Source organism: Penaeus japonicus, unplaced genomic scaffold, assembly GCF_977035675.1.
Source record: "Penaeus japonicus unplaced genomic scaffold, GWHDUDI00000001_assembly GWHDUDI00000004, whole genome shotgun sequence".
NCBI lineage: Eukaryota > Metazoa > Arthropoda > Malacostraca > Decapoda > Penaeidae > Penaeus > Penaeus japonicus.
Genome location: NW_028234406.1, coordinates 20,422,265 through 20,436,397, shown reverse-complemented (window position 1 = coordinate 20,436,397; position 14,133 = coordinate 20,422,265). Strand labels below are relative to the sequence as shown.

Here is a 14,133-nt window from a genome sequence, read left to right as displayed (position 1 = left end):
CTCTCGTCATTTCCTATATTCCTCCCCCTCTTCACCCACCATTTCTCGCCTCCCTTCTCCCTCTACCTCCCTCTCCCTCCCCTTCCCCTCCCCCTCCTCCCCTCATTTCCTATATTCCTCCCCCTCTTTCCCTCCACCATTTCTCGCCTCCCTTCTCCCTCTCCATCTCCCTCCCCTTCCCCTTCTCCTCCCTTCTCCCTGCCCCTTCCTCTCCCCCTCCTCTCGTCAATTTCCTATATTCCTCCCCCTCTTCACCCACCATCCGCGCGTCCCCCTGTCCACCACGCCACGTGAAAGATCCCGTTAGTGGCTGCGCGAGCTACGTGTGTTTTTCCGTCTCTTTTTCTCACGCGTTACGGTGAGGCGATGCAAATGGACGGACAGTAGGGTATTTCAATAATTGCAACTTTTGAAATGTCATTGTGACTGTACAAAAATAGGCTCCATATATCATAAAAATGAAATGTGAAAAAATCAGCTTGATCTGATAACGTTTAGGGGTTGCACTTTTCAATTTAATATATTACGCATTTCCGCGGAATTGCGGCCGCGCAGCGGACGAGGTCCACGCACTTCGAACTTCCTCGCTAACGTTAAGTGATGATAGTTCCCTTCCGAATCGTAATCAAATTTGTGTCTTTAGGTGCATCAAGTTCCTCGCTGACCTTGGGAACCTAAATATTGCATGCAGCAAATTTCTCACAGACCTTAAGCACTTAAATACCGCATATAGCAAGTTCCTCAATGACCTTAGGTCGGAAGTCTTTCAATACTTCTAGTTCTTCACTGAACTTAATGGCCTGTAAAGTAATGCCGTGTTTCTTCAATAAGCATATAAACGTTAGTTAATTAATAACATTATTATACATTCTAACAAGCTTCTGTTGTGTTGCTACTTGTTTGTGATATATTGGCATGATATAATTCGCTGAAAGTGTTTGATTGAAATCCAAACTTTTCTGGACGACAAATTGCTTTGAAACTTGTGACTAAATTGAAGAATTATATCAGAAATTTGGACTGAAGACTATTACTAAACTAAAGGCCATCACAAAAGTACTTAACAAAAAGAAAGTATATTATTATACACAGGAGGAGAGTTTGAAAGCTTCGTTTATTAGTACTAAAATCGTATCTTTTAAAGGCAAAAGACAACCGAGAGAGTGCTACAAGAAGACATCGAGTGGTATGAAGCAAAGTTAAATGGTAGTGCTGCATCCACTGGTTCTGCTGACCATAAAGCCTACTAAAAGGAAGGAATACAGAAATAAGAGGAAATGTAGTCTGGCAAATAAATTACTGAGTGAGATTCAGGAATATGTGAAAACGATACAGATGATGAACATGACAACGGAAACTTCATCTTCCTCAACCTTAGAAGATTTATCCACTCCTGATGACTACCAGAAGGGAAACGAAAATACACCACGGAAATAATGCAACAAATTTTAATGATGTTTTTTTTTTTTAAGTAGTAGGTCTTGACAGCAGATTGATTCCTTTAGATACTACCATTTTCCGCAAGAAAAGGCAGGCAACTATTGGTAAAAGAGATGACACTCTAGCTTCATTGAAGATAATCAATATGAATAAAAACATGTCATAACCTCAGGGAATTAACAGAAGTGATTGATTTTTATGAGGATATAAATGTTGAGGTCCGTTTTCAGTGGCCAATTAACTTTAATGCTATTGACGGGTAACCATTCATGAACTACTGGACAGACATGCAAAATTATTTTGTCTTGAGTCCTTAAAAGAATTTTAAAAAACATGATATTGCCTAGGATATTCGTGCCAGTTGGTGTTAGGTGGTTAGGTTATATGTGTTCATCATTACATGTTTGTATATCACTTGATGTTGTACTTGATAAATTATGAAGTATTGAAAATGCTGATTTGCCATCCAAGACAAGAGTTGGCTTGAAAGACAATTTGATTAGATGCTTGGGGACATTGCAAAAGAACCCTACTGTTATCAAAGGTATCTTCGAGTTCTCCAAGATCCATTTCTTTTGCTGGCGAAAAGCTGTCATTAGTAAAGAGCCGACAATATTTCAGACAGCATTTGGGGCATCTCAAATGTGTTCAGAAGTAGGATCAGATTAGGGTTTGACAAATCCTACTTTGCATCCATCAGTAGATATCTGCATAAAACAGATGTCATTTTCATGCCACTCTCTCACGATGCTGACAGCATACATGAGGTATTTGGTATGCTGAAAATGGAATCGGAAAAAGCTGGATATGCAAACCAGCCAAACCTGAAGGATCAAATTTGGTACAATTTTTCCTATGAGAAGTTATGGAACCTCACCACAGAAAAGTTTGTGAATGTCCCAGGTTTTTCGGAAAGAGTGTTTAGTTCTCCTTTGTTCCATTATATATGGGATATCAAATACATGGTAATTGCGGATAGGGGAATATAGTACATGTGAGAAGTTGTTGCATATTATAGATATTGCCAATAAAAGATACGTTTCTAGTTTGTAATATACTTTCACCATGTGTAATATTATGCTTAATTGTAGAAAAAATAATCTTAAAAACCAGAATTATACTATACACGATTAAATAAATCAACATAATTTGAATATATCGTTAAGGAATTACTGCTAAAATGACGAAGAGAATATAGAAAACGGGAATTTCACCCAGACTAATCTAATTATTTAATCACATTTTTCGTATCTTTGAGTTAAAAGTGCAATAGGTAAATATTGATGAAAACAAATAAAAATGGTATCACTAATCATGAAAAAATAAATGGAGCCTACTTCTGAACAGTCCCCGTGAATTTGAATGATTTTCCAAAAATCACCAATTATTGAAATACCCTACTGTCCAGTGAGGGTCTTAAGAGACCGTGAGTCAGAATTTCTTTTTCGTGAATGCTTAGATTATTTCCTTGATGTTTATATCCTCATTGTTAGTGAGTACCAGCATCTTTGATCTGAGATTATATAAATACATCTAACATTTTAAAATAGCATATTGGTCATATTGTTTGACTAATTCTCTCATGCACTGATTGAGTAGCATCACTAGGAGATTAAATCCAATTGTTATAGTTTTTCCAATTGACATGATTATTAATCATATGTTGATCAAACCTAAACAAGTTGGGCTGGCGCACATAATTTGGCGAACCATGCTGTACTACATAAACAATTTTGATAAGTCAGTGAAATATAAGGTCAAATATTAATCCCACGCATATACGCATATACTCATGACCTGTTGACGAGAGGTCCTGCTCCGTGCCTATTGGCACTCTGGAGGAAAACCAACAAAGCTCCATCCCCTATATTCTGCTAAGTGCGTGCTGGTAAACCTATTGGCACTCTGGAGGAAAACCAACAAAGCTCCATCCCCTATATTCTGCTAAGTGCGTGCTGGTAAACCTTTCTGATAATTGATCTTAAAGTATGAACTCTTAAAATAAACCAATCTCTGAAAATACGTAATGAAGGATTGCTGGCCTTGACTTGAGGGCGAAGGGCAGAGAGCTTCACATTGCGCCGCAGTCGTGTTGGTCTACGGAATGTAGAACATTCATGACAGATTACAATGCTCTCAAACCAATGTATTATGAGATGGAAGTCCTATTTTTGAAGCCATTGTGGGTGTCTTCTACACATTTACTTAATGCAATTCATACTAGCTTCATGTCACCTGACATGTTATCTAATAAAAACAAATGACAACAAATTATCATATCAGTATTAGTATGAAGCTGAAATAACTTTTCATAATACTGCTTGAAACAAACATTTCACTAAAATTGTGTTTGCGCCATAAAATTATTGTTCCAAAGCCAGTGCTTTTGTTACAGATATACCATGCCATGCTCTCCAAATATTATATTGTTTGCCTTTTTTTTTTAAATCATTTGGCATTAAAATGTGAAAAATGAGCTGAAAATTACAATCAAAAGGGATATTCTCTCACACAAGCTCACGTTAAAGGCTTAGGAAGGCATGCACCACCTCGCCACTCGGATCCAAATTGGTGAGCGTTTGGATGTAGTGGCAGTTATTTGAAAGCATGTAATGATAGCATTTTCTTTTGGTCATTTATTGCAGGTGAATGTCATGGTATTCTTGAATAAACAATGAAAAGAGTAAAAGTTGAAATAAGTTGAAACAAGCACTGTATGTTTGGAGTGAAAATGTTGCGTCGAACTAAGCAACCATTTCACCTTTCCTTGCCTACCCAAAATTATGTAAGTCTACCTTGTTTAATCTAAATTCCTCTAAATGAACTTCTTATAACCGAGCAAAATTGGATGCAACTTTGTCTTCCTGAAACTAAACATTGTAGTGTAACAAGCTAAATTTAATCTGACCCTTTTACAATCCATTGTAACAGATGAGCTGTTTCAGTGGAAGGATGCATGATTTTCAATTGCAAGGTATTGGTTTCAACCCCCTCTCAGTCTAGTCATCTGGGAATGAGTACTGGTATCACCTAGGATGAGAGGCACTGGCACTATATCACATCTTTCTGTATCTTGGTATTTTTCTCTTTGGACTTACCTCCTACACTCACTTACCTAGCTGATTTAAACCTAATCTTTGAAGGCAAGTAAAATGTTTCTTATCTGGTAGTTGTCATATTTTTCCTAGCTTCCCATATAAAGCCTAGACAAACAACATGGGAACTGATCATATGCCCTTGAATTTATTATTATAATTTGATATCTATATCTCACTATTTCCTTCTCACTGTTTAACAAATAACACCTCAAAATATTAGAAAGGAGCTTTGGACACTTCATTAAAACTAAATAATCTTCTAAGGTCAAGAAAGACATTTGGGTCGTTCTCCTGATGAAGCTGTTCACTCCCACAGAAATTACATCACCGGCGTTATCCCGTTCCCAAAGCCATGAGGGAGCTCAGTAGCAGTCTCACTATATTGACAGTTACCTTCTGGTGCATAGGCGTAACAAGTAGGTGACTGGACATCTTGACTGGTTTCCATTCTTTTTTGTCTCATTGCATTGCTATCTGGCATTTATATAATTGCTTTATTTGTGTTTTCTTCCATGGTCTTTGGCTCAACATTAGATTTTACCAATTTTTACTATTAGTTTATTCTTTATCAAAATTCAGTATATTCAGTATTTTGATGTTAAGCTATTTCAGTAACTCACTGCTTAGTTTGATATAGAAGTTTGATGTTTTATACAATTTTTTTTTCATTTTTGTCAGTTAATTGTTGAACATGAAATTAAGATGTTGGTATTTTTCCAGATGGGGAATATGGTGCAAAATGTATTAAATCTTCTGACTGTCATTATGATGAAGTCTGCAAAAATGATCACTGTAATTGCTCAAATATTATATACTCAGAGAAACTTGTACCAGAATGTAAAATATGTAAGTGCCATCTTATTTGTAACTGAACAAAGTCATGTTTGGTATAGTTGCTCATTGTGATCTTTTGATAACACTTTTTGATAATTTTTTTTATTATTTTATTTTCAATTTGGTGTTTTTCAGATAAAAATTATCACCTGTGCATGAACGATGAGCAATGCTGGGCAAACTCTAAATGTGTCGGAGTGCGATGTGAATGTGAGGAGGGCTATTACAGAATAGAGTCATCTTGTCGTAAAGGTATGATATTTGATTTTTAGAATTTAATTCACAATCAAAGATTAGTAATGCCGATAAGAAAAAATAAGTGATTGTTTATTTTTATTTAAAAAATGCAATGCATATTTAACACAAGTTTTCAAGACAGAATCAAACATGCAGTGGTGGATTTAGTATATTTCAAAGGGAGAAGAGAATGAAAGGGTGATAAGCAGATACCAAATACAGAAAGCACAAAATCATATGCTAGGGTGATAGCTGTAGCTCTTTTAATGGGAATTTTCAGCATTTCAGTAAAATTTTCTAAGCATGTACCATGTTTATAAAGGGCTGTAAAGTTGTTTGAAGCTGTCATGAGTATTTACTCATATACAATTACATATAAATTTACAAGAAAACAAATGTGCCAATAATTTCAGCAAATATTTTGTTATCAAATATAGCACAACTTTATATTATTTCCTAAAATTTATCACACAAGGAGTCCCTCTCCAGAGCAACTAGTTATGCTAAAATCCCTCCATTCTGTCTTCATGTTCATAGAACTTTAGTCTAGTTAATAGGCTCAATAGCTGAAATTGAATGAGAAGTTCATACGCTCTCATGCTTTTTTATGGACCATAACATATTTGTTTAATTTCCTTTATCATATATATATATATATATATATATATATATATATATATATATATATATATATATATATATATTGTTGATTTGCATTGACACAGTAAATATATAGATAATTATGTTTCTATCAGATCATGAAGAATTAAACCATTGAAGCCAGGGACATGCAATGTCCACTATGATTTGATTTGATTTACTTATTATTATTACTTTTTAGGCAATTAGATAATTTCACAAGAGCTTAGTCACCAATAAGTCAATTTTTAGGCACAAATGACCTCACCTTTTTACCATATTCCTGGAATCGCTGTGAATTTTTTTTTATAATTTCTGCTACTATCATTATTGTAACTGAGATGTCACTATTATTACTATTACTACTATTACTACCATAACAACAACAACAATAACTACTACTACAACTATGACTACTACAACTATTTCAACTACCACTACTACTACCACTACAACAATTATTACAATTACTATTATGACAACTACTACAACAACTACTAGTATAACAACTACCACTACAACCACTACCACTATAACAACAACTACTTAAACTACTAGTACTACTACTAGAATTACAACTGCTAACACTTCTAAAACTACTACTAGTACTACTACTAGAATTACAACTACTAACACAACTAAAACTAGTACTACTAAAATCACTACTAGTATTACTACTAGAATTACAACTACAAACACTAATAAAACTAGTACAACTAAAACTACTACTACAACTACCACTAACACAACAATAACTATTACTAAAACTACTACTAGTACTACTACCACTACTACAACTACTGCTACAACAACTACTGCTACAACAACTACTACTACTGCTGCTACTTAAAAACAACAATAATAGTAGTGAGATTTTTCTTAATCTTGAATATTCAAGGAATGGGATAAGCAGGTATCGTCAATTGATTACATAGTGGACAGTACTTGTATATATATGCACTCCTGGCATCAATTATCTAGAAGTTCAGTTATGATTATTTTTTTTAACTAAATATTTTTTTTATCAGTGCGACTACAGGGTCTGATGCAGTCCTGCAGAATACAAGGTTCAACAACATGGTTGTGTGATGTCAACAAACATACTGTGTGCATAAATGCTGTTTGTATTTGTACTGGGTAGGTTGGAAAGGTATTTTCCTTAAATAAGTTATTTTCTGAATATGTAGACTCAGCTCTCCAGTTTCTCTGTACCTTGAATACAGTTAAACATGTGAAATTATAGCTATACATGTATAGAAAAAGATGTAAATGAGAATAGATGTAATTGCTGTATTTTGATTCAGTCTTCCTCAGTAACGTACATTTTGAAGAAAAATAGCATCTTCTTGTCTTGTAACAAGTCTTCTATATTTGTAAGGGTAATAGGTGAAAGTTTGAATACTGGGGGAAGAGGGTTCATCCTTGAAAAGAAGAGATAGAGAACACAGCTGTCTGATTTGATGAGGAAGAGGAGGGCCACCAAGGGGCATGGTAATATGGGACTGACACACTTGGCCAGGGTCCATCAAGTTCTTGGTGGATATAAATTCAGGGTTTAATTATGTAGGTATTGAGCAACAAGTATTGGATCTCAGGAAGATTTAATGGAATAGATCAGTTATATCTCTTGTGTTATTCCTATTCTTTTATAACTTTTCTTCTTTTGTCCCAACAAACTCTGTTCAAAGATTAAAACTAGACTAAAAAATGTGAAAAAGTGATAATGATTGAGGTCCTTTTAAATCCTATTGCCGGAAAGATACTGAAGCACTTTATATATGATGTATATCACTATAGATTGTGAAGGATTCATGTTGAACAAGTTGAAAATGAAACACTGTGGGGGGGAAAAAAGGAAAACACATGAATATGCCATATTTGTGTTTTCCATGGTTTCCCTTTGTTACTTTGTTTTCATTATAGTATTTTATTTAAAGTAGACTTGACTATATATAAAACAAGTAAATCAGTAATCCAGTCATGTATAAAGTTTTGGGTATACTCTGATATTTAAGATATCATATATCCACACATAGGCCCATATAGATACAAGGAACATTATTATTGCATTATGCTAACATTAGCCTAACATAGACTCTATGGATAAAAGTAAAACCAAAAATTACCAAAATGTTAATACAAATATCTTTCAGACTTTGCTTGACCATTATGATAATAGAAATGTTTATTTAATTTTTGGATTGATAATGCATTTTAATTTATTCTTGGTTATTGTAATTATTAATTAAGAATTAAGACTTATTGTATTTTCCTTTTTTTTTTAGGGGTTATGTACCAAACCTCAATGGAACATGTGAGTCAAAAGGATCCTATATAAGGCGTCATGGACTCCTTGGTGAGTAACACTGTAAAATAAATTTTGATAAATCAAAAAAGTCTTGTAGAGGAGCAAGTCATATGGTTAATGAGAATTTTGAAAATCTTTAAGAGCCTTTGTTATGCTATTTTAGGTGTTCATATGTTTAGAAGACACATTTGTTTTGACATTGATAACTTTTTTCTGACTTTGAATTTTAGAAAATGGAAAGAATAAACCATTGATCAGTGCAACAGAGAAATTGATTCTTATTTGAGTATCCAGTTTAATTATTGGACAATTTCTGGAGCTAAGGAAGTAAAAAAAATACCTTAAAAACTATTCAGTTATCAAAGTAAATCAAAGTTAAATATAATGGTTCATAAAAAGATGAGCGATGTTTAAATTCAAAGTGGACATGTAGGTGTTCATAATCAACAAGGTTATGCATGATATCCAGATGCAATGGTGTCATCAGTCTGAATTCATTCTATTAACAACTGTTAACTGAAAGATTTCTATATTCTAAACACTCAGCATGTGTTGATTCGTTTGCTTGCCATGATGAGTTCTTCATTGGTCACTATTCTTTGGAGTACATATAATTAATTATCCATTGTTCCTAAATCTATACTTAATTCTATTTAATTTTATTAATTCTGCTGAAAAAATAAAAAGTAAGAAATGGCAACACAAGTAATGGTTGGAAATCGGAGCAGAATCCAGCAAAACTGCAAATAATGGAACAGATTCTCTATTTGATTATGATGATAATGACACTAGTGATAATGATAATAATAATCCTGATGATATTCATCATTTTAATTATCATAATCATTATCATTATTACTATAATTATCATCATCATTATTATCATGATGAGAATTTTTATTACTATCATTGATGATAATAACAATAATGATAATGATGAAAATGATTTTGATGATAATAATGAAAAGGATCAAGATGATAATGATGAAAATTATCATGATAATGATAATCATCATATGATGAAAGTGTTATTGTTATTATTTTCATCAGTATTATATGGCCAAGAGGTGTCAGGTCGCACCCCTCCAAAGGTTAGTGGTGAGCTAGTGTTCTGGCAACGGATTGTCATTTTTCTGGTGACCAAATTGACTCCCAAATCTGTGCGTGCCCTTTGCATCTTTGACTCCACCGATGGCATCAGAGCTTTATGTTGGTCTAACTATCAGAATTAAGTGAACAGACTATAACAATATTTATCTTTTTATCTGCACACACACATACACATACACATGCACAAGGACATGCACACATGCATACACAGGAAGGAAGGGAGAGAGGAAAGTAGAGAGAAAGGGAGAGAAGAAGGGAAAGAAGAAGGGAAAGAAGAAGGGAAAGAAGAAGGGAAAGAAGAAGGGAGAGAGAAAGGGAGAGAGAAAGGGAGAGAGAAAGGGAGAGAAGAAGGGAGAGAAGAAGGGAGAGAGGAAGAGAGAGAGGAAGAGAGAGAGGAAGAGAGAGAGAGAGAGAGAGAGAGAGAGAGAGAGAGAGAGAGAGAGAGAGAGAGAGAGAGAGAGAGAGAGAGAGAGAGAGAGAGAGAGAGAGGGAAGAGAGAGAGAGAGAGAGGGGGGAGAGAGAGAGAGAGAGAGAGAGGGGGGAAGAGAGAGAGAGGAGAGAGAGAGAGAGAGAGAGAGAGAGAGAGAGAGAGAGAGAGAGAGAGAGAGAGAGAGAGAGAGAGAGAGAGAGAGAGAGAGAGGAGGAAGAGAGAGAGAGAGAGAGAGAGAGAGGAAGAGAGAGAGAGAGAGAGAGAAAGAGGAGAGAGAGAGAGAGAGAGAGAGAGAGAGGAGGGAAGAGAGAGAGAGAGAGAGAGGAGGGGGGAAGAGAGAGAGAGAGAGAGAGAGAGGGGGGAAGAGAGAGAGAGAGAGAGAGAGAGGGGGGAAGAGAGAGAGAGAGAGAGAGAGAGAGGGGGGAAGAGAGAGAGAGAGAGAGAGAGGGGGGGAAGAGAGAGAGAGAGAGAGAGAGAGAGAGAGAGAGAGAGAGAGAGAGAGAGAGAGAGAGAGAGAGAGAGAGAGAGAGAGAGAGAGAGAGAGAGAGAGAGAGAGAGAGAGAGAGAGAGAATAAAATGTATTGACATGAACATTTGTTGCAGAATATCGTGTTAAACCTGGTGAATACTGCAGAGCTTCCACAGACTGTATTGATGGATTATTGTGTGAGGATTTAAAGTGCAGATGTCCAAGGTATGTATTTTGGTTTGGGTTTGTAGAGATTTAAACTTTTCTTTACCATTGGAGCTATTAAGAAGTTTGGACATGTTGATAACAAGTATTCTAAAAACTTTTTTATGGAGCATAACTCTTGAAGGGATTCATTGAATGTAATCTCTTTATATTTTATATTGAGATCTTAATTCTGAATATTTAGTAAAAAATAGCAATAAAAAATAGCTATGAGTTCAGTCAAAATTAAGCCATATTCTTAGGTTTCTGAAAATGATGATTAAATAGTGAGTGAAAGCAGGCTAAAATATAGTAATATTGATAAGTAATGAGTATTGAAAGAGAATTTACATAACAGGAAAATCCAAAATCTTTTGAATATAGGATAACTAGACAGACGTTTCAAAAGCATGATTAGAATATTAAATATTTGATTAGCCAGTGTTTGTTCCTATAGCTATTAAGTGAATGATGATTAAATGAATTTATTTTCGTTTCCCTTAACTTTTTGGTCAAGTACTTGGTCTTTATATTATGTTTCACTTTTGTCTGTATCATGCTTTATATTATATGCATAATTTATCTCTCTTATTTTATGCTCATCTATTTTATGTCTACTTTCAGTTTATATGTCAGAACTTGTTTTCTATAATATCCATTTTTGTATATTTTGATTGATATTCAGTTTGTCTTGATATTTTAGTTTTCTGTTTTGTTTTAATCATATAAAAGGTTTGTTATATTATCATTCTCTAACATTCCTGTTTTTTATTACTTCCAGTTTTTGTTATTATGATCGGAGAAAGGAAATCTGCGATTGTGGTGGCGTTGAAAAGGAAAGTGGACCAATTTTTCTTGGAATCATTCTAGGCCTGATCATCATTTCATTCTGGTACTGTACAATCAAGAAAACCATAAAAAAGTAAGTTTTTAAGACTGGACTCTTTGATGCTATTAATCCATTCATGACGGGTGATGTTATATCACATCATCGGAATATTTTACTCCTGCCGGATGACTTCCTATCATGTCATGATCTCTCCCACTGTGAGAGATCTGTTGGCAGGAAGCTGCATGTGCTTGTTATCTATCCAGTGGGACTTGCCTTAGACCAATTTACACCCCATTGTGAATGGGTTAATATGATATTGAATAGTATTATATTATAGTATTATATTCTAAGAAGACCTTTACAAATCCTGGGATGAGACACAGCAGTATCTATTTTAGTCTACACAAATTTATTGTTGAGCTTCCTATGGGTCTTTTGTATCCCAGAATACATAAAGAGTTTTTTTTATGGCAATATTTTTGTTGTTAGAATGATATTAGTTGGTGGACTGTCACCACTTCATAAGTCATCTTACATTTCAATTTTGCTTTTTCAGACACAAGAAAAAGATGAACCAATTTTCAACTATCCCTGTAGTTAATAATGAGTATGCAGCTCCTTCCTATCCTCTTTCACCTGTCCAGTCCTCCATCCAAACTGAAACCACAGTAGATGGCACTGCATCCCCTGTTAGTAGAACAGCTGGTACTCCTATTCCAGAAAACACTGGCACCTCTGGAACCCACTCCATAAATCCCCCCCAAAACCCAAGCTATCCTATACACCCAAAATCAGATAATCCTCCATCATATGAAGAAGTTATTTCTTCAACTCTATATAACCCTGATGCAGCAAGCCAGCCTCTCACCTTTGTACCAAATGCTCCATATCCACATGCCTACATCCCTTTGTCTAGTGACACTAAGCGAGCTTCAAGTCCTACACACACTCTTTCCGGAAGACCATATTCCCGTAGTTCTTCACCAGTTCCCTCAGCAACACCTTATCCCCTAAATCCCATGGTAACACCATATCCTGATAGTTCTGATGCAACACAAGATTCTGTAAATTCTTCAGCACCAGCCGGCGCTATGAGTCCATCATCTCCTCTTTCATCTGTCCCAGTAGCACCACCAGCTTACAATCCTTACTTTCATGAGGGTGGTGATCAAGGTAAGAATTCTCTAATCCTCCAACTCTATTCCTTCTTTCTTTTTCTATTTTTCTAACTCCCTAACCCTCCTTCTCCTCCTTATTCCCACTTTCTCTCTCTTCCCTCTACCCCCTTTTGGCCTTGCTCTCCTTCAAGCTCTTTCTGCCTCTCTCCCTCTCCCTTCCCCATTCAGTTTTCCACTCCACTCTATCTCTATCTTTTAGCATATGACTTGAGATTTTTTTTTAAGCAGTTATGGAATGGAACTATGATTTTAGTGAGAAAGTCATTTACTATATATAGATATGTATATATACACATACAATTTTCTCTTTTCAGGTTCTGCAGAAAGTGATATTAAACCAAAATAGTATACTACTTAACCCTATGACGACGGTGCGTCACACTCGTGTGACACAGCCAAACTCCCGATGCCGGGGCGTCATGCCAGTGTGACGATTTCAATGCAATATTGCAATAGCCTGGCATAGGGGTCTTCGCGTAGTGAGTGCCCCATCGGGAAAGGGTTAATGTGGTCCAAGTGCAAAAGAAACTTTGATTTTTTTTTGGCTAAGCACTCTCTGCAGTAGTAGGGATGCAGAAAGAATTACCTAAGAAGATCTTTGTTAAGTAGTGATTCCTATATTTTTCATAATTTAATCCATATTTACAACTACATACACTTCTCATTCCTGGTGCCACTCAGCAAAACAGCCAAACTGGCAGTGGCACCTTACATGCCTCACATATGATCAAAAATGTGTTTCCCCCATCCACAATGGGTTAACCTGATAATGAAGGAGGTATTTCAAGCGCACAGGTCTAACACCTCGGTGAAGTTGCCATGTCTAGATAAACCCAGTTGTTAGGGGTTAACATATAACTTAAATATATTATTGTCGAAACCTTCAATTAGAAACAGTTAAGAACCAAAGTAAAACTAATGAGTTTACAGACCTAAACCCATTCTTTAGTACCTTCATTGTAAGGGTAATCTATATTAAGTATTCCTTTTACTGTACACCCAAACCCTCTTGTATCACTTCAGTAAGAAATGCTCATAATCCTGACTAAAATACTGCAAATATATGTTCTTAACCCATTGGAGCCGGTTGACGTGATAGCATGTATTATGGTTTTCGCGTCAGACTCCCGGGACGAGCTATTGGGTAGAGCGAGCGGGCAGCCCAGGCTCGCAGCTTGTGCGTCCGAGAATCTCGAGGCATTAGGCTTATGCGTTCGAGAACTCCGGTATTGCGACCGTGCAAAGCCGGAACGGCCCCGGCGTGAATGGGTTAAATAATACTTGTCAATTGTATCTCTTTTTCCAGGATAACTGTGATTGTCCTTCCTGAGGACTACTTTCCAGATGCATCTCA

General features: G+C 35.7%; 1 protein-coding gene across 5 annotated transcripts in view; it reads left to right on the top strand.

Moving 5' to 3' along the window:
• Positions 1-279: 279 nt before the first annotated feature.
• Positions 280-14,133, top strand: part of LOC122257069 (uncharacterized) — a 14,785-nt gene continuing 931 nt past the window's right edge. Inside the window, exons 1-11 of one of the 5 annotated variants that reach the window (XM_086536240.1) lie at positions 2,968-3,388; positions 4,086-4,225; positions 4,855-4,954; positions 5,259-5,384; positions 5,508-5,624; positions 7,277-7,385; positions 8,534-8,604; positions 10,700-10,790; positions 11,551-11,691; positions 12,158-12,774; positions 13,094-14,133. The exon at positions 13,094-14,133 is cut by the window's right edge and continues 931 nt beyond it. In XM_086536240.1, coding sequence (XP_086392366.1) covers positions 4,157-4,225; positions 4,855-4,954; positions 5,259-5,384; positions 5,508-5,624; positions 7,277-7,385; positions 8,534-8,604; positions 10,700-10,790; positions 11,551-11,691; positions 12,158-12,774; positions 13,094-13,125 — 1,473 coding nt within the window. In that variant the 5' untranslated portion in view covers positions 2,968-3,388; positions 4,086-4,156 and the 3' untranslated portion in view covers positions 13,126-14,133. The other 4 variants (XM_086536242.1, XM_043022125.2, XM_043022124.2 and 1 more) reach the window with 4 other exon arrangements.